This window comes from Drosophila subpulchrella, chromosome 3L (genome assembly GCF_014743375.2).
Source record: "Drosophila subpulchrella strain 33 F10 #4 breed RU33 chromosome 3L, RU_Dsub_v1.1 Primary Assembly, whole genome shotgun sequence".
Lineage (NCBI taxonomy): Eukaryota > Metazoa > Arthropoda > Insecta > Diptera > Drosophilidae > Drosophila > Drosophila subpulchrella.
The window spans coordinates 2139036-2162776 of NC_050612.1; the positions used below are offsets into that span (position 1 = coordinate 2139036).

Here is a 23741-nt window from a genome sequence, read left to right on the forward strand (position 1 = left end):
GCTTTAAACTACTAATTTACGTAGATAAAAACATTCGTTGAACATTCCATTAATTTTTATTTTAGTTTCTTTGTGTACCAGCAGACTCCACCTTTTTAAATTTCTCCAATTGATTTGTTTTCCTTTTGGCAACAAGCCCAGTCGCTTGACAGTAAGACCATGCCACATGCATCGCGGGTGAACTTTGAAAACTTCGGTCACACTACAAAGAATAAGATTTTTCGACTAGTGAATCTCTTAGCCGATCTGAGTACTAGGCTATAAGAACAATGCAACAAAGTGTTACAGTGTGTTTGTTTCAAGTACTCTTGGTACAGTAGATATTCGATATAAGTGCATACTACAGAACTTTACGCACTAATATTATTTTCCGGGCACTCTAAATACTTATTCTCGTTATGTTGGAGAGGAGAGAGGCTTTCCAAGATCCCACGACCCAAAAACGTAGCTTATGCCGGCAAAAATGGTGACGGAAGTCAGACGCCTCTCCCTCGAGCACTAATATGTCCACGTAACACACATATCATCTAAATTGGTTTAGCGCGACTCGATATATAATTAAAAACAGGGAAATACCATAATTTTCATAAAAAATGTTTAAAAAAAAACAAAATTATCTACTAAAAATTTTTTTGATCTTTTTATGTGTTCTAGGGGTCCAACTCTACCAGGAACTACCGCCATACTTCTTTGGGCATTTTGGCTGTAAGCTAGTGTATTCGGTTATGACAGTTGATTTGTATTATTTGTTGGAAATAATAAATACCTCCACTAAAGTTTCAAAACCAGATGTACATGACGAGAGCAAGCATTGAACTAGTTTCTGTTTTTATTTTTCCTCCGATTCCAGATATTTCAATCGGTAATGGCATTTCCCGAAGGAATAGCAGTTTTGCCATATTTCTTGCGATAAGACAAACCTGTGATCCGAAATCTAGTACAGCGCGACATGTTTGTGTGGGACCGGTTGGCACCTGTAATTATATTTTGGCGGTCAGTTCATCACAAAAAACTATTGTTAAAACTAACGAAAATAAAAAATACATTTAAATTACCACCTATAGTGTTAGGTTATTAATTAATTGTTATCGAAAAAGCTCGGCAGCTTAGAACATTTTGGTGACCCCGACATCCGACATGATATCCGGGGAACTTTGCATTTACTTGAAACTTAATTTAATGAAACAATTTACACTTACAAAATTAACACTTAACAAATAAAGGCACTTTATAAATAAAAGCTTCCTCGTTTGCGCGTTGCGTTCCGTTATCTGGTCTTGTGCAGTCCTATTGCCACTAAGGAAGAAATTTCCGGGTGCGTTCTGGTTCCCGCCTTACTTCAGAAATTCGACAAAGCCACGCAAGCTAAATCAGGAAATACCATCGTGGGATAACTTGTCCCCACTTTTGGAAAGTAGATGTCGCACAATGGAAAATGTTGAGCTTGCGATGCAAGGCAATCCGTGGCAAATTAGCAAGTCTGGAAGGGCCGCGAGTACAAATCAAAGAAAAACATTTGCAACTATAGCTGATATTTCAAAGCCCCCGTTTTGTGACGTTATCGCCCAGGGCTCGCCACCAGGAAGCGAATGCATTAAGTGTCTAAAAAGGTACCATCATGCGCGAGACTGTTGGTCAGGTCCTTGCCATGCCTGTCAATCAAAGCATCACACGCTTCTCCTTTATAGACAATCAGTTCAGAAACCTTGTCTATCAGAAAGTAAAACACCAGGTTCAAGTCATTTGATTCGTGAACGTAGTTTCATTATGGCCATCTCGTCATTTGCCTCGCAATCAGTCTCAATGTCCGTCTCGTCATCCGCCTCGCAAGCCCTTTTATCTCAATATTCGGTTGAGCTGGTTGAGCCACCGCCGTTGTCCTAATTAAGAACCGCGCAGGCACTTACGTACCCTCACGTACGCTGTTGGACTCAGGATCTCAAGTTCATTTAATTACAACTTGCTTCGTCAATCAACTTCAACTTAGAAAAACCAAAACGTTGACCGCAATTACCGGCAATGGAGATAATAGCTTTTCAACAAAAGGATACCCAGTCAAACTCGTCGTAAAGTCTTTCATCGTAACTTCGAGAATAACTGATCAACAACCTATTCACGCACTTCCCACTGACTCGTGGAATATCCCGTCGAACGTACAGCTCGCTGATCCCTTCTTCTTTGTGCCGCAAAGGAGCTAACTTGTTACAAAAACACATCTAGGTTGGATTTTGTCTGGAGGTGGGCAGCAGGCCCCAAAACATTTGTCATTCATCGCAATAAATCGATTATCTGAAGAGCGTGGTGGCATTTCATTAGACGAGCTCGCAGCTCGGTTTTGGGAAATAAAACACGTCACTGAGCCAATTGCAAGGATGTCAAAGTAGGAGCTCCAGTGCGAAGAGCATTTTAACAGGAATTATACTCTTCTTCCATAAGCCTAGTACTCACATCGACGAAAACCGCGAGCTAACCATAGGAGTGAGCGAGAGGCAAATACGCGGCTAAAGGTTTTCGTCGGGTCTGTTTTTCAGCGCGGTACTCAGATGAGCTAAGGAAATACCAGAAAAAATACCAGATTTCGCGAGTGAATTTTCGATGAACGCCGTTAGCCGCGGCCCAAAGAATAAGAAATTTAATCTTTGGCGGTGTTCGTGCAGAAGCGGTGGGGAATTTAAAAATTTTAAATTGAAGAAATACCCCAAAATCGGCTAAAGGAGGTCAGTGTAGATGAAAAAGGACGCCTAATCCAAGCTGTTTCCCATTATTGTGGGACTTGACCGACAGGAAGCAATACCACAACAGGGGCAAATCCGCAGAATAGTTGAAGTGCTGGAGGAGATCCACTAGAGAATCCCAGTGGGAAGGAACATGCCGAGTGGGACTTCGGTCTCTACATGGACATCCTGCCGAGCGTGTCCTCGCAAAGAAAGTAAGATCTGGCCAATTTTGTTGCGTTGTACTAATAGAAGAATCTTTTAAGCAGATCCACCAGTAATATGATCTCCGAAGACCTCTCTATTCGGACTCCGTACACCATAACCACCAGCTACTTGGCAGCTTAAGCGGAGCTGGAGGACGCGCTGCCTTCTACAGGAAGGAGGAAAGGGAATTTCCCTATTTCCCCCCGTGGATCCGCCACTGTTTAAACAACTATTTTACATAAATAAAAACATTCGTTGAACATTCCATCTATTTTTAATTTAATTTCTTTGTGTACCAGCAGACTCCTCCTTTATAAATTTCTCCAATTGTTTTGTTTTCCGTTTGGTAACAAACCCAGCTGCTTGTCAGTAAGACCATGCTACATGCATTGCGGGTGAACTTTGAAAACTTCGGTCACACTACAAAGAATAAGATTTTTCGACTAGTGAAACTCTTAGCCGATCTGAGTACTAGGCTATAGGGAGAATATTCGGCTCGCCTCCCTTTGAAACATGACCTTGCCTTGTTGAGTGAGTCTTACTCGCAATCCAAAAGGTGTTTGAAAAACCTGTATCGGAAATTTAATAGGAACCCTCAATTAAAATTTACCTACTCTGCCTTTATAAAGGAATATCTAGACCTCAAACACATGTCGCTAGTGCCTAGCTCAGAGGTACATTTATGTAAATATTTCTTTCCGCTCCATTACGTTTTTAAAGAAGTTCAAACTAAGTTCAGGGTAGTATTTGATGAATCGGCAAAATGTTCATCTGGGTTCTCGTTGGATGAACTTCTTTTATCGGGACCTACAATCTAAGCTAGTCTTTTTCGATATTCTCATTCGGTCTCGCGCATTTCCTGTGGCTCTCACAGGCGACATTTGCAAAATGATTCTTCTGTCGATCTATCACGGCTTCGCGAAGAGCTTTCAAAGTTTACAAATAGGATCGCATAGGATCCTTTGGATCAATGCAACGAATTTTTGGATACGTATACAAATTTATCAACAGGATAAGATCGCCTAACCTTACTGTCCTACATAATGGAAAAGCGATGGAATCTTCAAGCAGCATTTGTTCATTGTCACCTTTTCTAGATGAGCATGGGTGATTTTGCCCAATGATCATCCAATAACGATAGCTATCATCATTTACTTTCATTGAAAGCATCAGCATGCTGGACCTCAGTTACTGCTGGCACTTGTTCGGTTGCAGTATTGGCCGATTGGCGAACTCAAGAATGTATCGCGTGCACTTCCAAGCAACAAAGTTTGATGGAATTTATCTCGTTTATGAAAACGACCATGCAAACACTGGTTCGAAACCAGAATATGGTGTTACAGCTGATTGCAGCTAAGCAGTCCAAATAATCGATTGAGCGCCAATGGTGTTTCACGGCACAAACTTGAAGTAGTTCCTGAATGAAAATCATATCGACATTATGCTACTGGTAGAGACGCACCTCACAAGCAATTACAACTTCCAAATAAGAGGGTACACTTTCTACCGCAGGAAAGTTCCAGACTTAATAGACTATGCGGTGAAAAAAACATTCCACGCAATATAATAAGCGCCAAAGCGCTTTCGGACCTCTCATCAGACCATTCGCCAGTGCTAATAACTCTTCTTCAAGGCCCAAAAACTACAGATCACCCCCACAGGTTTACGTCGCACAGAACCAACTGGTTAAAATATAAGAAGTATGTAGGTTCACACATCGAATAAACCACTCAGTTCAACATCGAAGCGGACATCGACTGCTCTACCGATGCTCTTGAAGATGTTTTCGTGGAGGCAGACACTATCTCAACACCACAAGGAAAGGACGTGCAAGCCAACCACTTTCAAACCAATCTGCAAATTGACGGGCTTGTCCCTAACAAAGAGGCGCCTGGCAAACCAACAGATCGTCATCATCTAAACAACGTCTTAAGGAAGCCACTCGCACACTAAACTAAACACTAAAGCAAGAAGCAGAAAGTGCATAACTGCGATACATTGAAAAACTTTCGCCAACCAGTACATAACATCCTCTTTGGAGGGCTCACCCAAATCTGAGCTCTCCAATTGAAACAATCACTCCGATATGAATTCATCAGGCAGCTGGGTCTGCAGCGACGAAGATAGAGCCGAAACTTTTTTTTCAAACTCTGCTATTGAGGTTATTTGTAAGCTCTTTAATGGGATCATAAGTCTACTACTATCTACTATTCTACTATCCGAGAAATTGGAAAAAATCTATTATCATAATGATACCGAAGCCCGGAAAAGACCACACAATTCCGTCATCCTACAGACCAATAAGTTTATTATCGTGTCTGTCTAAGTTTTTCGAAAAATGCCTTCTAACTCTCATAATACCATACCTAGGAGCACACAATATTATCCCTGCTCACCAATTTGGGTTCAATCAAAACCATGGAACAATCGAACAAGTTAACAGAATAACATCAGAAATACGCACAGCCTTTGAGCATCGGGAATACTGCTGCGTAATATTCCTCGATGTATCTCAAGCCTTCGATCGAGTATGGCTCGATGGCCTCATGCACAAAATCAAAACACACTTGTCTGATTACACTCACAAGCTACTTGGGTCCAGGAGGACTGCTCAAAATGCTGCTACAACTGCGGCGCAAAGGTGCACCAAGCCACCTAAACCATTGCCAGGTTGCCCAATCGTTGCTGGAGAAAATGTTATCGAGAATAAGCGTAGACATGGCACTCATAAGCGAGCAATACAGGAATAAAAATTCCGGTAGCAAAAAATCGGCAATATGGAGCTACGGAGTGGGCTCCCCCCGAACTAACGCGAGGGGAAAGGCGCTACTTGAGAGCTTCGCCGCACTTAACCTAGTGCTGCTGAACTCTGGAAACAAAACCGACTTTTTCAAGAGCCGGCAACAGTTCTATCACTGACCTTACAAATGTGAACGCTGGATTGGCCTCGGGCTCCAGCTGGGAGGTTAGTGACACCTACACGGGTAGTGACCATGCAGCAATAATCTACACGATAAAATCTAGAAATGGCCCACCACGAGTTCCTAAGACCGTGCCATGGTACAAAATAGAAACGCTAGACGTAGAGATGGTACAGATGTTGTTCGAGGACCTCTCCACAAGCGGCTCAGCTGAAGAAAGGGCAAACCACATCGCAGAATACACCAAGGTAGCCCGTGATGCATCTATGCAGAGAAGGGGGAAAACCCCATCAAGAAGAAGACCTGCATACTGGTGGAACCAATCCATTGCGGAAGCCAGGAAAGACTGCCACAGGGCAAGACGCGCATACCAACGCTCAAGAGGAAGGCCCGAATTTGAGGCACTTCAAATATATTTCAGGGAAAGAAGACGAGCCCTGGAAAAACTATAAAAGAAAGCAAACGCAAGTGCTTTAATAATATAAGCGAAGAAATAGACTCCAACCCATGGGGCTTCGCATATAAACTCGTCACCGACATGCCCAGTCACCCTAAAAAAGATAGTGGAAACGCTATTCTCAGAGCAAGAGTATGGCGCAAACCTCACAGATCGTTTACACGGCGAGCATAAAGCTCACAAGTGCCGAAGAAGTCATCCGGGTATTGAAGACAATACAGGACAACAAGGCACCGGGACCAGATGGAATCCCGAATAAAGTTCTTAAAATTGCCATGAGAGCAAATACAAAAGAGTATGTTGACATGTATAACGCGTGCCTAACAGAGGGCGGCGGAGCCTTCTTAGTATAGGTCTGTCTGCATGCTAGATACGGTAGGTAAAATTCTTGAAAGAATAATCCACTCCCGGCTAGAAGGTGCCCTTGTCGAAACCAACGGCCTCTCAGAGATGCAGCCACAAAAAATGGAAGTTATATGCAAGACGGCGACTCCGTGCAGAGATTGTGTGCCCTGTGGGTATGCTGTGCGTTCCGAACGTTATCCCATGACGCGGCGCTGGTAATATCGGGAGTCATACCGATTGACCTGCTAGCAGTGGAGTCAGCTGATATCCGCGCAGGCAGCACAGGGGTTGCAACTGCTAAACTTACCATTGCTAAGTGGCAAGAGAGGTTAGTAAATAGTAGCCAAGGACGATGGACGTATAAGCTTATCCCAGAACTGCAGAGATGGCTGGGACGGAAGCATGGACATGTGGACTTTTACTTAACGCAACTGCTGATAGGATATGAATGCTTTAAATACTGCCTGAATAGGTTTAAGCATGAACTTTATCAGCACTGCCCACTCTGCGAGTCGGATAATGAAGTCGCAGAACACGTGTTTTTTGTCTGTCCGAGATTTGAAAATGAACGAAGTGATTTGAGCATAAGGGTTGGGAGGACGCCAGCCACTTGTAACCTGGTGGAAATAATGCTTGAATCAGAAGTAAATTGGTCTGCGGTATGCAACATGGCCACAATAGTACTCAAAGAAATGCGCATCGCAGAAAGAATGCGAAATCCCAATAGGATAGAATCCTAGAGAGCCCTAGATCAATCCACCACTTCACTCGCAATGCATGTAGCATGGTCTTACTGACAAGCAGCTGGGTTTGTTTCCAAACGGAAAACAAAACAATTGGAGAAATTTAAAAAGGAGAAGTCTGCTGGTACACAAATAAATTAAATTAAAAATAGATGGAATGTTCAACGAATGTTTTTATTTATGTAAATTAGTTGTTTAAAGCTTCCTTTTCGTCCCACGGATGCTTCGCCATCTTTCCCGCGTAACCGCAGTCCAGCTCCGAGTCCCAATAGGCATATTGGACCTTGAGGAATTGGGAGCCGGATTGGGAACAGGGTTGATCCGCTGATGCTGCAGGAAGTCGCCCAGCATCCTGGCAGTGGCTGGACATGGCTTCTCCAACTGTTCCTTAGCGGGCGCCCTATTTTTCTCCTCCCTGTAGCAGCCAGTGCGTCCTCCAGCTCCGCTTAAGCTGCCAAGGAGCTGGTGGTTGTGGTGTACGGAGTCCTAATGAAGAGGTCTTCGGAGATCATATTACTGGTGGTTCTGCTGAAAAGATACTTCTATTAGTAAAACGCAACCAAATTATTTTGGCTAGATCTTACTTTCTTTGCGGGGACACGCCCGGAAGGATGTCCATGTAGAGACTGAAGTCCCACTCGACATGTTCCTTCCCACTGGGATTCTCTAGTGGATCTCCTCCAGCACTTCAACTATTCTGCGGATTTGCCCCTGTTGTGCTATTGCTTCCTGTCGGTCAAATCCCACAATAATGGGCAACAGCTTGGATTAGGCGTCCTTTTTCATCTGCACTGACCTCCTTTAACCGTTTTTGGGGTTTTTCTTCACTTCAAATTTTTAAATTCCCCACCGCTTTTGCACGATCACCGCCAAAGATTAAATTTCTTATTCTTTGGGCTGCGGCTAACGGCGTTCATTCACTCGCGAAATCTGGTATTTTTTCTGGTATTTCCTAGCTCATCTGAGTACCCGATGAAAACCTTTAGCCGCCTGTTTGCCTCTCGCTCACTCCTATGGCTAGCTCGCGGTTTTCGTCGATGAGAGTACTAGGCTATAACTAACAATCCCAGTCATATGACTGTTAGGTTAGGTTATAGTAATAGGTTAGGTCAATAGTATAAGATTTGATACACTTATTGTTAGTATCCAAGGGGAGATTCAATAAATAAATAGCAATGCAAAATAAAAAAAAACTTTGAAAATAAAAAATTTGATGTAGATCTAGACCTCGTCTCGTCAAACACATAATGGCTGATCTGCCGAAAGGCCGCATGCAGGGAGCGCCCGCATTGGCAAGCGGTTTTGATTTACGTTTTATACCCCCTCGCTCTCCACCCTTCGAAGGTTTATGAGAAGCCGCCGTAAAAATGGCAAAACACCATTAGGATCGCTCGTTGGGATCATCTATATCGGGTTTTTTTGAGCTACGCACCCTGGTTTGCCAGATCCAGGCGATAATTAATTCCCGTTCTCTTGCACCACTTTCAGAAAATCCTGACGACCTTGACGTGCTTACTCCAGGACACTTCGACCGGTTCTACGTACTTCGTCCGGCACAACAAAAATAGCGGTTACCAAGTTTTGCGTCCTGCCAGTTAAGTCCATTGTTGAGTACCCAGATTTTTCAACAGGGGGGAGGATGCTCGGAGCTGCAGCTAATACAACTCTCTGTAAATAGAGCATCAACTCGCTCTTTCTACCACTCATTCGAAAGCTCCTGTTAAGTCTCTCTCCTTCTGACTGTCGTAAGTTCTCGCGCAGAGCAGTTGCAATTCGAACTGCAGCGATCGCAGAAGCTGCTAACGCGCGATAAAGGAAATTCTACGGATCATCAGAAAAACTATTGTAAAACTAACGAAAATAAAGAGTATATTTAAATTACTACCTAGATTGTGTTAGTTTATTAATTAATTGTTGTCAAAGAAGCTCGGCAGCTTATAACACAAATCGTTAAATAAAAATATATATATATTAATATACAAGGGTGGTCAAAAGTATTTTCACAAAAAAAAGTTAAATATATTCATAATTTGAACTTACATCTTGTTAACTTTGGCATCAATGGAAAGGTAATTTAAATGCCGTTTGAATGATACAACACATTCCTTAACACATTCAGTACTTATTGAAAAGGACAAATTTGTGTGAAAATGTCCTTTTTGAACTTTTTTCCTCGACTTGAAAACTTAAATTTTTTGATGCAAAAAGTTAAAGAAAAATATGCCTAAAATGCATGTTTCTAAGCATTTTCAAAAAATCAAATCGGTTGCCGACTGAGAGCGCTTCTGCTTTGCCGCCGTTGGCTCAGCTCTGCCGGCGACGCTGGCCGCTATGTCGGCGTCGCTGGCTGCTATGCGGAAGTCGCAGTCGACTTCATGATGATTGGGCGATTGTGCTCAATTGTGGAACTGCATGCAAGTTTATTTTGAAGTTGGTTAGCTGAGTAACGGGTATCTGATAGTCGATGCACTTGACTTTAGCGTTTCCTACTTTTTTGTTTCTATAACAATAAATAATAATATCTAAATGTTTTTTACATTTTATTTTAACGGAAATTAACTTAACAGTTTAAAGACCCTTTCTATATTTTTCGCCCACAGTAAAATCAGTCATTCCCTTTCCTGCAGTCCCACATGTACCGACTCCTACTCTGCCGCTTACATTATCCGGAGAGGCGAATATACTTTTTGCCTTTAAACCGTTTTTTTTTTGATTTTTAGTGGTGAAGTTTAGCCATTTATTTTTGTCGGATTCACGTTCCTCTTCCAAGTCCTTGAATCGCTGTTGTTTTTTTTGCTTCCGTTTTTTTAAGTATTCTTTTTGATTGGGTCTGTGACGCCTGTAAAAAATGTGTTACAAACTTAATTTTGAAAGCTGATATAATGTAATACTTGTTGGAAGGAAAAACTTCGTTGCGAGTAGTGCGTTCTCGCAGCTCGTTGACATTTGTCGTAGATCGATTTTGATAGGCATCAAATATAACATTGACTTCGCCTTTGCTTGATATATCTTCAATAGTTGCGTCGTAGTACTGACGATCTTCCTTCCATTTAGCTTGACACTTGTCCCCAATCTTCCAAATCTTAGCAGCTGAGACTAATTTTTCTGCTTCTAAAAGTGCAGCTTCAATTTCGTCGAAATAATTAGAGGACGCTGTTTTAGTTGAAGACGGCTCCACATATGAGGATTTATGTTGTTCTTCTAGTTGAGTTTGTATTAGATCGCGAGTAAGAGTAATGACTTCGCCAAGATCACTTCTGAGTTTTAAAAGCTCGTCATTTTCTGGGTCAGTTTGAAGAGCTGCTTCAACCTAAAAATAAAATTTTTAAATTAAAATTATTTTTATTTTACATTTTTATAATAATAGTTTGTACCATATGTAGTTAATTTTCCACACGAAGAAATAAATTCTCCTCACCATACGGTAAGAATATCGGACGAAATATTCAATTGTAAAAAAATCATCTTGATGTTGAGCCCTTTATATGTTATATTATTTTGGGATAAACTTACGTAAAAAGAAATATATTCTTATCATCGTATAGAATAGAAAAGAATACAAAATTCAAAAGTATATTGATGTATCCATTTGATGTTTTTGCTTATTACACTAAGTGTTGAGTTTATACCCAGCGGGAAAATAACTGCAGGATAATGTCACGCTTTTCCCCTAACATCGCCTAAGCTGGATGGACAAAAAACCCACTGCATCCTTATTCCTTCTGCTTGCGAAATCGCGAAGTTGACACAAAAAATAAATAAGTTAGTAAGGATATTTTCTGGCTGCTCGAAGCAAGTCCTGCAGTTACTGCGAAAAGTTTTTTCTCTCCCTTGCAGTAGCTGCTGTTACACTCCCTCGCATTATCTGCTTTTACACTCCCTGGCATTATCTGCTTTTTATACCCGTTACTCGTAGAGTAAAAGGGTATACTAGATTCGTCGGAAAGTATGTAACATGCAGAAGGAAGCGTTTCCGACCCCTTATATATTCTTGATCAGGATCACTAGCCGAGTCGATCTTGCCATGTCCGTCTGTCCGTCCGTCCATATGAACGCTGAGATCTCGGAAACTATAAGAGCTAAGCCACTGGGATTTGGCATGCAGATTCCTGAGCATCTTTTGCAGCGCAAGTTTGTTTCAGCAGGGTGCCACGCCCACTCTAACGCCCACAAACCGCCCAAGACTGTGGCTCCTACAGTTTTGATGCCAGAATAAAAATTTTAACTGAAAAATATTGTTCTCATCAATACCTATCGATTGACCCATAGAAAGTTTGCCACGCCCACATCAACGCCCACAAACTTCGAATAATCGTAAATATGAACGCGGATATCTCAGAAACTATCCAAGATAGAGAATTGGGATTTCAGATTTAGATTCCGTAGCCTAGTACGCAGCACAAGTTTGTTACGCGAATATGCCACGCCCACTCTAACGCCCACAAACCTCCCAAACCTGTGGCGCCCGCAATTTTCATGCTAGATAAAAAATTGTAACTGAAATGTATTAGACTCGTCCCACAAACCGCCTAAACTAGAAAAAAGCTTAAAAAAAATTGTAACTGAAATGTATTAGTCTGGTCAATACCTATCGATTGACCCACGCCCACGGTTACCGCCCACATAACCATATATTGAGATCGCGGGTGCGGGTAGGAGGCGCATTTCAATCTCGCTTTGCTGCTTGTATATCTTAGTTTCCCATTTGTCTCTTTAGCTGAGTAACGGGTATCTGATAGTCGAGGTATTCGACTATACCGTTCTTCCTTGTTTTAATTTACACTATCTGAAATGAAATAGTTGTACCTTTTCAAGGACATGATCTTACTTCAATAACCCTGCTCGAAAGTGTTTTTGGTATGTGGTATTTGTTAAATAATAATTATAGTAAAATTTATATTATAATAGATTATATATTAAAAGATTACAAAAAATTACAAGAATTTAAAATTTGGATTCTTTTTTAATAGCTAGTTACACCCGTTACTCGTGCAATAAAATAGTATATTGTATTCGATGAAAAGAACGTAGCAGGAAGAAAGAAGGAAGCTCTTCCGAGTCGGCATAAGTGTTTTGACGGAACAAAAGTTAAATACGAGGGCTGCTGTTAAAGTTTCTGGCCTAGGTCACTTTTAGCCATATTGGGATTAATTGTCATTTTCCCAAAAAAGCTTTTATCGATAAAAGCTCCATATAACTTTTTCATGTAAGACACCCTTTGATATCGATAAGACTAATCAAAAACTTACCTCGGCAGAAAAATGAAATTAACTCGTGAACATTTTCGATCAATCATTATACCTGTTACTCGTAGAGTAAAAGGGTATACTAGATTCGTCGGAAAGTATGTAACAGGCAGAAGGAAGCGTTTCCGACCCCATAAAGTATATATATTCTTGATCAGGATCACTAGCCGAGTCGATCTAGCCATGTCCGTCTGTCCGTCCGTCCGTCTGTCCGTCTGTCCATCTGTCCGTATGAACGCTGAGATCTCAACTATCTCAACAACTATAAGAGCTACAATACTGGGATTAGGCATGCAGATTCCTGAGATTCCTGCGCAGCGCAAGTTTGTTTCAGAAGAGTGCCACGCCCACTCTAACGCTCACAAACCGCCCAAAACTGTGGCTCCTACAGTTTTGATGCTAGAACAAAAATTTTAACTGAAATGTGTTGCTTTCATCAATTTCTAGCGATTGACCTAAAAAAAGTTTGGCACGCCCACTTTAACGCCCACAAACCGCCCACAAACTTCAAAAAATGGTAAGTATGAACGCGGATATCTCGGAAAATATCAAAGATAGAGAAACGGGATTTCAGATTTAGATTCCCTAGGCTTGAGCGCAGCGCAAGTTTGTTACGCGAATATGCCACGCCTACTCTCACGCCCACAAACCGCCCAAATCTGTGGCGCCCACAATTTTCATGCTAGATAAAAAATTTTAACTGAAATGTATTGGTCTCGTCAATACCTATCGATTGATTTAAAAACTTTGCCACGCCCACTCTAACGCCCACAACGCTTAAATCTGTCTACCGCCGGTAGGTGGCGCATTTGCTGCTTGCATATCTCCATTTTCCTTTGGTCCCTTTAGCTGAGTAACGGGTATCTGATAGTCAAGGTACTCGACTATAGCGTTCTTCCTTGTTTTTAACTACTTTTGACGTGGATTATACAAGAGTGCGTCGATGAACTTAAATCTTTGTATGGCGAAACTCCGAAACTCCATCCTATACCACTATGAAAAACTGGTTTAATGAATTTAACCGTGGCCAAAGCTCGCTCGAAGGCGAAGGTCTTCTACGCATCCTTGGGCATTTCTTCAACCATCTATTCTATTGCATAAGCACCTGTCAATTGGATTGGTGGCTAATTGACTCAAGTGGATTGGTGCAAAGAAATTTTGGTGTGTTAAAGCCGTTTATAAGATCATGACAGGAAGAATCGTGAAGCTATGCGTTTTACCCCTAACAAAACAGCAATCGACCGTGTGGGTCCCGAAGACGATCGAAATCCAACAAAAGTTGTTCGTAGAAGAAGCACTTCGGAGCAAAAGCTCGGCAGTTTCTTCCGCTTGGAGAGGTCAATTTTGAGGTATTGCGCAAAGTGTGTATATTTCTTTTGACACTTTGAAATAGAAACTGCTTAAGCCTAACTTAACTAAAGCGCTCTAGAGCGGAGCGGAGAATTGGGGAGAGTTGGGGAGAGTTGGCGTGGGAGAGCGGAGGGCAGTGCGAGAGAGCGAAATAAACGTCCTTTTGGCGTGAAGAATACTCATAGTTTTAACTTACTTTATGTACATTTTGGCATCAATGGAAAGGTCTTTTAAATTCAGTTTGAATATTACAAGACTTTTCTTAAACCATATAGCACTTATTGAAAACGATCAATTTTTGTGAAGTCTACATTTTGAACTTTTTCCTAGGCTTGAATAAAATTTGTTTGATGCAAAAAGTATCTCCAAACAAAACTATTAGTTATTCCAACATTAAAAATAATAATTGAAAAATTATGGTGTTTTGGGGAATACAGCAATCTTCACACAAATACGAACTTTTATAAAATACTAGCAAGGTCGTCCGCAGCTTCGCCTGCGAAACTCAGAATTGAAAATGTCGCGAATAGATCGGCAATATCCTGTCTATGCCACTAAAAGCATTTCTCGTTTCTGCTCTGCTGATCTAAGTTGACATGACTCTTAAGATCTTGTCTGCCGCATCCACTGCTGACGATAATCACTCTACTGTTCCACAGCAAATTAACCCACTTTTAAATCCTGAAATAAACCAAAAGGTTAGGCAGAAGAGATCACTACGGCGCCGCTGGATGCAAATGCATCATCTACAAGATCTTAGCCATCTTATCATTATTATATTATCACTATTAAGAAAAGCTCTTTATGATGCTAAGTCAGACATTTTCCCCCGATCCGGATGCTGATCGAGGCTTCGAGCTGTGGAAATGCACTTGCGGGCTTAAGCGACAGCCTCTAAGAAGATTTTTAAGAAGTACTTCGACAAATAAAGATGATGAATTTGGTAAAGAATTTGCTGATTTTGGGAGATAGATTTAAGCCTTTTGAATTGGCCACAGATGAAGAGACTGTTCCCGCTTCTCAAATTACACTTATTGATGCAGAAGAAGTTAAAGACTAAATTAAGCGACTAAAGCCGAACTAGGCTCCTGGGCATGGCAGTATTGACGGGAAAGTGGCTACAGCTCTGCTAGTAACAGCTATTTCGTTCCTTACGCGTAAACTTAATACTATGATTGTTCTTTCATATTATCTGGAGCAGTTCAAGCATGCGGATGTTGTTATGATTCCTAAGAAAGGCGTCTCTCCCCGCTGTGCAGATTCGATCTGCCCATAAGCCTATTGCTAACCTTTTCCAAGATTTTTTATCTATTCCAGGACGCAATTCCGAATCATCCGTTTGGTTTCAGAAGTCTGCACAACGCTGCCAAGCAAATGCATAAAGTGCTCAACCTTATCCTTAAAGTCTTTGAGTCGAAAAAGTATTCTTGCGAAGTAGTTTTAGACGTCAAGCAAGCCTTTCGTATCTGGCACTAGGGCTTATTCTTTAAGCTTAAGTCTATTCTTCCCCTATCCCCCGCTCATTTCTTGTTGCCAAAACCTTTAAGGTGGATGTTCCAGAATCTAAGTCTGCTTCAAGGCCTATACATGCTGGAGTTCCCCAAGGAAGTGTGCTAGACCCTAGACTAGTGCTAGTGCTAGACTATACCATATTCACCCCGGATCTTCCCTCGCCCAGAAGCAGACGTGTTCTAACAGCTACTAATGCAGATGACACTGCATTTCTGGCGACAAGTGATCTGCAAAGAGAGGTGATAGATTTGGTGCAAGACATGTTAAATGAGTTTGAGTATCACCCTGAACGGGGCTATGGCTAAGAACCCTGTGCTTTCACAAGGCAAACGGCGAAAAGTCGACTCTTAAAACCAATTTATAATAATTCCTAGTCTATATTAGGGTATACACTTCTAGGGCACTGCCTGTAACACGTCTATAAAAAGAATTGAATCCTGTCAAGCCAAAATTTTAAGACATGATAAGTGGCCCATACTATATAAGAAAAGATACAATTTTTCGGGATCTCAAAATTAATCCAGTTTGTACATCTAATACTAAGACTGCCCACTCGCTACAGATCAAGACACGTCTCTCACGGAGACAGACTTGCTCTTGCACTTGCTTTCCAGAACTATGAACAGAAGAGGACTAAAAAGATTGCAATATGATACTTGGACGGGGTCGGGGACACTGCTCCCAAATGAGCCCGAGCCACTAAGCATGTAAGTTTTATGCAGGACTGCGAATCCATACAGAGATTATGTGCTCCGCGGGTGTGCTGTGGTTTCGCACGCTGCCCCAGGACGCGTTGTTGGTAATATAAGGAATTTTACCAATTGACCGGCTGGCAGCGGAATCAGCAGAGTTCCGTGTAGGTAGCACAGGGGTCGCGTTTGTAGATGCCCTGCATGCCCGGTGTAGAGAATAAACCATTGCTAAGTGTCAAGATAGGTGGGTAAATAGTTGGTAAAGTACGATAGAATTATAAGCTTATCACAGAGATGACTGGGAATCAAGCATGGAGATGTGGACTTCTACTTATCGTAACAGTTGACAGGACATGGATGCTTGAAAGCCCTATCTTAATATATTTAACCGTGAATGTTATCCGAACTGTTTACTCTGCGAGTCAGATCATGAAGTCGCAGAACACGTGTTTTTTGTCTGTCCGAGATTCGAAAATAAACAAAGAGATTTGAGCTGAGGGTGGGGAGGTCGCCAGCTGCTTGTGACCGTGGGGACAGTATGCTCGAATCAGAAGAAAATGATTGTGCTGTATGCAACATGGTCACAAAAGTACTAAAAAAAAACAGTGCACCGCATAAAGACAGCGTAATTGCAATAAAATGGAATCCTAGAGAGGACCCCCCGGTGGAGAAATACCTAACAGCAGTAACGTCGGGGATGCGGGGAGGGGCTGGAGTATGCAACTGGGTTAGCTATCTCATCTCCGAGTTGGCTTTTGATGCTTTGATACCACCTCTAACATACAAAAAACTTACTTTGTTGCTCGAGGGTAAGGTCAAAGTACGAAGCATACGCCCCGGATACTCGGTGTCGAGATTGCCGCTTACAACTCACCCTTGGGAATGTAGTGATCAAGATGGGCGAGGTCCGAATTGGTTTGACACTCTGCAGCATTAGAGAGCCGGAGCCATCTGCTGTACTAAAGCAAATGCAAAAGTCTGATCGACAGAACCGGCTGCTGCATCAGGTGCGGCGAGCAGGGCCACAAGGCTGCTCAGTTGTCTAAACAAAAAACCGGTGTGCTTTATCTGCGGCTTCTGGCAGGAAGGAGACGAGCCACCAGGCTAGCCCCAAGAAATTCCCGTCGAGGACTAGTGGTGCCGCCCTTCAACAGTGTCATGCAACTGATTCAACTCAACCTGAATCACTGCAGGGCGGCACAGGATTTGCTGACGCAGACCGTGAGCGACCTAGGGGCAAAGGTGGCGCTATTAAGCGAACTCACAGGATGGGAAGCAGCATTTTTATACGTTACTCGTAGAGTAAAAGGGTATACTAGATTCGTCGGAAAGTATGTAAAAGGCAGAAGGAAGCGTTCCGGCCCCATAAAGTATATATATTCTTGATTAGGATCACTAGTCGAGTCGATCTAGCCATGTCCGTCTGTCCGGATGAACGCTGATATCTCGAAAACTATGAGCTAGGCTATTGAGATTTGGCGTGCAGATTCCTGAGCTTCTTACGCAGCGCAAGTTTGTCTCAGCAGAGTGCCACGCTCTCAAGCCCACAAACCGCCCAAAACTGTGGCTCCTATAGTTTTGATGCTAGAGAAAAAATGTTACCTGAAATGTATTGCTCTCGTCAATACCTATCGATTGACCCAAAAAAAAAAGTTTGCCACGCTCACAAACTTCAAAAAATCGTAAGTATGAACGTGGATATCTCGGAAGCTATCAAAGATAGAGAATTGGGATTTTAGATTGAGATTCTGTAGCCTTGAACGCAGCGCAAGTTTGTTATGCGAATATGCCACGCTCACTCTAACGCCCATAACGCTTAAATCTGTCTACCGCCGGTAGGTGGCCACTTCAATCTCGCTTTGCTGCTTGCATATCTCCATTTCCTTTTGGTCCCTTTAGCTGAGTAACGGGTATCTAATAGTCGAGGTACTCGACTATAGCGTTCTTTCTTGTTTGTTTTCAAGATATCGAGTTTAATGTAATAATTTGATTTGATATTTTCAGCAGCCATCTCGTTCGCTCTCATTAGAACCTTATGGCGTTTGTATCTCTGAATTATTTAACAATCTGTTGTTAACTTCTAAATAAAAAAGGAAATATATTTAATTAAGATCAAATAAGTATTTATTTTACCAATTCTAAATTATTAATTCAAGTTTATTTTACTTGTTTTTATAGGTTTTTCCTTACATATTTACTACATTTATTATGTAATTATTTTAACACAAGTCCATTTTTCTTGTTATGAATAGTGCTTAGCTTTAGCTAATTTTTGGGCTTTTGGTATAAAGCAGTGAAAGGATAAAGTGCCTTTAACAGTCATCCTTTTTTGGAATCTTTTTTCCAACTTTTTCTCTTCAACAGCATATTACGCGTTAGTTAAAAATTTGACTGTTATATTTGGTATAGACTTGGATGCCCATTCGAATAACTCCCAGGGCGTTTGTACTGGGTTAGTTACTCTTTACAGACTAGATCTGGCGGCTAACCTTATAACTGTGCCGCCTAAGCCATCACACGCACCTTTGCCGTGAGATGTGGGGAAAAAGTGCCACTCAGCCTCTAAACCGAAATCTTTCAGGTGATGCGTTAGATTTGGAATTTTTTTTGTTTTTGTATTGCTCTCCAGCTCCATCCGAAAAATATGTTATTTGTTTTACCTTCGCCAAATTTTCTTTTAAAAAATCTTCTAAGTGTTGTTGAAAAACATGTACAGCTATTGTATCGTGATGCAAACATTCGGAAATCATTACCAGGCTTTTAAAACCGATTTCTCCTTCATCATTCCTGAAATAAATCGCAAACGGATGCACTGTTGCTTGGTTTTTATTCAAATGAACTCCCAGCACCGAATCTTGAAGTACAAAAGCGTAATTTTCTGAAAAGTCGCAAATGACAATGCACTCATCTGTTGTTGTTAAATAACTCAGAAATACAAACGCCGTAAGGATCTAATGAGAGCGAGCGAGATGGCTGCTGAAAATATCAGAGGGCTTATTTCATTAAATTCGATATCTTGAAAACAAAAAATGGCTCCAACCTATAAAAAAACCGATTGTAGGCGACGAATGAGGGAATATTTTAAAATTAAAAAAAAATTTTTTTGTGTGGTCAAAAGTTAAAATTTTTAAAATTAAAATTTGTTTTTATTTTTAGGAAATTAAAAATTTTGTATTTAAAAAAATGTATTTTAAAATACGGGGTTTCAGAGGATTTAATTCAAAAGACATGAAATCAATCGGATAACTACAGGTGGAGATATAGAGGGTACTTTTGATAAGAGGGTACTTTTTGATAAATAGCTTTTTTTTTACAAACTTTAAAAAATTGTAACCAAATAGTATACATATGTAAAAAAAGTTTTAGGCAAATCAAAAATGTCAACTTAAAAAAGGTGTTCGGTTTGTAAAAGAACGGCCCATATGCATATTTACATTTTGCCCGATTTCAACGATAATGCTGTCTGTACTTTATAGGATTTTTATAATTTAAAAACATGCTTATCCGTTCAGCTTGAGATTTTGTTAATAGTTTTAAAAGTTTTCCTTAAAATTATTTTTAATTTTTAAATCCCAAAAACCCGTTTCGCCGAGACGAAATCTTTCCAAGTTTTTTATTACATTTGATTAGATTAAATTTTTAACAGAGTATGCATGTAAAAAACAAAATAACATTAATTTGTTCCGCTGCATGACACTTAAATTTGCTTACATATATTTTATATATATTTTATGCGTTTTTGTGTATATATGTATTTAAAGCTGGGGAAAGTATGAGATTTATTTGAATACAAATTCGAACACAAAAATTAACATTTCCTTCAAGGCGCAATACAAATTTCTAAATACAAAATAATTTTGTAATTCTCAATTTAAATCTGAATTCATATGTTTAAACAAGATAACATGTGCAAAGATTCACGGCGATGCTACGCGATTCAAATTTGAATCGATTTCCTTAGTGCATTTAAATAACAACTGGACCAGATTTAGGTTTTCTGACTCGTTAATTATTTTTGCACCAGAGAGAAAAATAAAATAAAATTGTTTATAAAAAAGTCTTACAGAAATTTTAAGCATTTGGAATCAGATCAGAGTTGAATAAAATATATTGCCAGTGAAATATGCCTCATGATGAAACCAGAAAAAAAAAAACTCTCCAAAACTTGCATTTGATTACTTGCGACTTGCAATGATTAATTTAAGTTGCATATATAAAGACCAGACAAGGTATATGATATAACCGATCTATTCGCGGAATTTGCAATCTTGAAGCTGGCGAAGCTTCAATAGTATGCTTAAATTACTGATTAGGTGACCAGAAGCCGTTTTTACCGTTTGAAGCCTTTTATGACGTTTTAAAGGACTTTCATGCTGACAAAATGGACGACACATGGGCCGACCCATATCACTAAGTGTGCAAGGTAGGTGTCTCAACCCTAAGATCTACTCGGCAAAGATCTAAGTTTAGAATATGAAGGGCTTGGAAAAGAACATTCAACCGATAACCTTTTGAACGGCCCTGGAAGAAACTAAGTACACGTTTATGGCAGCTAGAAAAAAAATTTGTTTCAGGATGTCAGGAACAGGGCGGAGAGCTCGAAAGGGGATATGTATGTATTAAAATCGACTTCTGGCTCATTTTTCCTCTTTCATATGATTAAAAATTCCTTTCCGCAGGTTTAAGGCTTCGATATGTTGGTTATGAAGTATACTTACAGTGCCGAACTTAAGTGTTGGCACACTTTTTATCTTGAACTTCAAGTACGCTTTTCTTCCTCTATAAATATTTTATAAAAATCAACAAAATTATTTTGAATTAAGGGAAAATCAAATTAATTTTGTTTCATTTAATTATCTCTTAAAACAAAGGTTTTAAAATTAAAATACCAAAAAATTAGTTTAATAAAATTACACCAAAAATGGTTATATACAAAAAGAAAAAAATAAACACCCTTATCTCTGCGAAAAATAATAATTTATTTTCAGGATCAGGGTCAGTTGTACTACTTATACTTGTTAATTGGTGCCCTGAAGCCGTTCTTGTCGTTGGGAGTCTTTTATGGCGTTGTAAAGGACTCTAACCATGCAAAAATATATTACCATTTTTGGTGTAACTAAAGATACTAAAACGATTTTATGATACTAATTTAGCATTATACCACTTAAGATTTAAGGACAAAGCGGATTTAGCAAACAAATCGGTGAAGTTTTAACAAAATATGTAGTTATAAAAGACACAAGCGTACCAAAACTTTTGTTTTGCACAATCCAGCTTTTTTTTGGTTTTTTAATTTTAAAAATTTTGTTTTAAGACATATTTCAATGAAACAAATTTAATTTTATTGTAAAAAATTTCCTTAATTCAAAATAATTTTCTGGATTTTTATAATACATTTATAGAGGAAGAAAAGCGCACTTAAAGTTCAAGATGCTAAGTGTGCTAACACTAAAGTTCGTCACTGCATGTACAATGAACATTGTTCATTCGTATGGGGTGATATTGGTAAGCAAAATGACTTATTCGATTATATAGTCTTAACAGTACCCTGCAGTTCCACAATTCAGCACTGGCACAAAATCATCACGGCCAAACGCAACGGAGGCAAACCGCTTTTTTAGTGCTTAAAAGGTGCCACTTTTGTGCGGTGATGAATTGAAGGACATGCTAATGTTACCATACCAGCCTACCATGTACCATTCTGAATGGTTCTGCTGGGTAGATAAATTTCAAAATAAGGACTGACTATTACCATCACAAATGTCACAATATATGATTTTTAAACAGCGAAAGCAGTCATCATAAAAAAAAAGTTTCGGGGGTGCCATAGAATTCGCAGAGAGCCCATTATTTGTAAGTTTTTTTATGTACATCAACACGACTTAGCGCTGAAATGGGTTCTGAGGCACCCCTGTATAGAGACAATATAATGTTATTGTTATAATTACAATTAGGGAAATATACAAACCTGTTGCAACTGCAATTTGTAGTTTTGTAGATCGTCCGCCATTTAACTAATTATAATTTTAATTATAAACAAGTGCTAGACGCAACAAACCTTATGAACAGCGTGACCGCACCTTTAATGATAAAAATTCCATTTAACGTAAAAATAAATACCATTGAACTCCATTTCAGTTTTAAAAAATACCATTTATGTACGGTTCATTAAAATATTTATTTAAACAATTTTTTCATTTATTTTAATATCAATTTCAACATCTTTTTTTAACAAACTAATTTTTAAATTTCTCTGCAATTAAATATATTGCTACCTTTTATTAAAATAAACAAAGCAATATTTCCTGTCTTCGTTGTTTTTTGTCATTTTTATACCCACTGATACTTAGCAGGTAAAAACTAGTGCTCACATCGACAAAAACCGCTAGCTAACCATAGGAGTGAGCTAAAGGCATGTTACATGTTTTGAAAATTCAAGAGGAATAATTTAGAAAAAATACCAGATTTAGCGAGTGAATTTCGGTGTTTGTGCAAAAGCGGTATGGAAACTAAAAGTTAAAAATGGAAGGAAACTAATTTTCTTATTCTTTGGACCGCGGCTAAAGCCTAGTACTCACATCGACGAAATCCGCGAGCTAACCATAGGAGTTGGGACTGTTTTTCAGCGCGGTACTCAGATGAGCTATGGAAATACCAGAAAAAATACCAGATTTAGCGAGTGAATTTCGATGAACGGCGGTAGCCGCGGCCCAAAGAATAAGAAATTTAATCTTTGGAGGTGTGAGTGCAAAAGCGGTGTGGAAACTAAAAATTCAAAATGGTAGGAAAACCAATAAAACTGCTTCAGGAGGTCAGTGCAGATGTAAAAGGACTCCTATTCCAACCTGTTGCATATTATTGTGGGCCTTCACCGATAGGAAGCAATACCACAACAAGGCAAATCCGCAGAATAGTTGATATGCTGAAGATAATCCACTCGAGAAACCCATTGAGATGGAAACTAAGTTCTAGCCAAAAAAATTTGGTTACGATGTACTAATATAAGTACCTTTTTAGCAGAACCACCAGTAATGCGATCTCCGACGAGCTCTCCATTGGGGAACTTCAGGACTATACCTCCACCAGCTACTTGGCAGCTAAAGCGGAGATGGAGGACTCGCTGGCTTCTATAGGAAGTAGGAAAACAGGGCGCCCGCTAAGGGACACCTGAAGGAGTCATTACCAACCGTTGGCAGCATGCTGGCGACTTTTTTTTAGCATTCGAGGAACAACCCCGTTCCCAATCCGGCTCCCATTGCGAATCGGAACTGGACTGCAAATGGCGCGGAGAAAATGGCGAATCATTCGTGACAAGAGAAGGAAGCCTTTAACTACTTATTAACATAAATAAAAACATCCCTTGAACATGCCATTTATTTGTATTTCTTTGTGCATTCGTCTTTTTTAAATCGTCATTGCGGATGATCTTTTAAAACTTCGGTCACACTACAAAGAATACGATTTTTCGACTAGTGATACTCTAAGCCGATCTGAGTACTAGCCTTAAACCTAGTACTCACATCAACGAAAACCCCGAGCTAACCATAGGAGTGA

The 23741-nt window shown here is 40.1% G+C and overlaps 1 protein-coding gene and 1 long non-coding RNA gene across 3 annotated transcripts; both read right to left on the reverse strand.

The window, feature by feature from the left end:
- Positions 1–388: 388 nt before the first annotated feature.
- LOC119554142 lies at positions 389–2441 on the reverse strand. The gene is made up of 3 exons (XR_005219801.1): positions 2015–2441; positions 767–974; positions 389–710 (listed from the first exon to the last, which is right to left on the reverse strand). It is a non-coding gene; the product is annotated as an uncharacterized LOC119554142 (long non-coding RNA).
- Positions 2442–9910: 7469 nt separating this feature from the next.
- LOC119554880 (survival of motor neuron-related-splicing factor 30) lies at positions 9911–22279 on the reverse strand. 2 transcript variants are annotated; one of them, XM_037865967.1, is made up of 4 exons: positions 22156–22263; positions 21940–22098; positions 10279–10697; positions 9911–10226 (listed from the first exon to the last, which is right to left on the reverse strand). In XM_037865967.1, the coding sequence occupies exons 2-4, from the start codon at positions 21940–21942 to the stop codon at positions 9956–9958; spliced, it is 693 nt and encodes a 230-aa protein (XP_037721895.1). In that variant the 5' UTR covers positions 21943–22098; positions 22156–22263; the 3' UTR covers positions 9911–9955. The 2 variants fall into 2 exon arrangements, with proteins under 2 accessions (XP_037721895.1, XP_037721894.1); XM_037865966.1 differs by lacking the exon at positions 21940–22098 and having other exon boundaries at positions 22156–22279.
- Positions 22280–23741: the final 1462 nt, after the last annotated feature.

What these genes read in the sequence shown, in the direction of transcription:
- LOC119554880 (XM_037865966.1), bottom strand. Translation starts at nt 22,197, where the DNA reads ATGGCGGACGATCTACAAAACTACAAATTGCAGTTGCAACAG. An exon ending in ACAAATTGCAGTTGCAACAG is followed by an intron (nt 10,698 to 22,155) that starts GTTTGTATATTT and finishes TTTTATTTTTAG; the next exon opens with GTTGAAGCAGCTCTTCAAAC. An exon ending in GAAGTTTTTCCTTCCAACAA is followed by an intron (nt 10,227 to 10,278) that starts GTATTACATTAT and finishes CATTTTTTACAG; the next exon opens with GCGTCACAGACCCAATCAAA.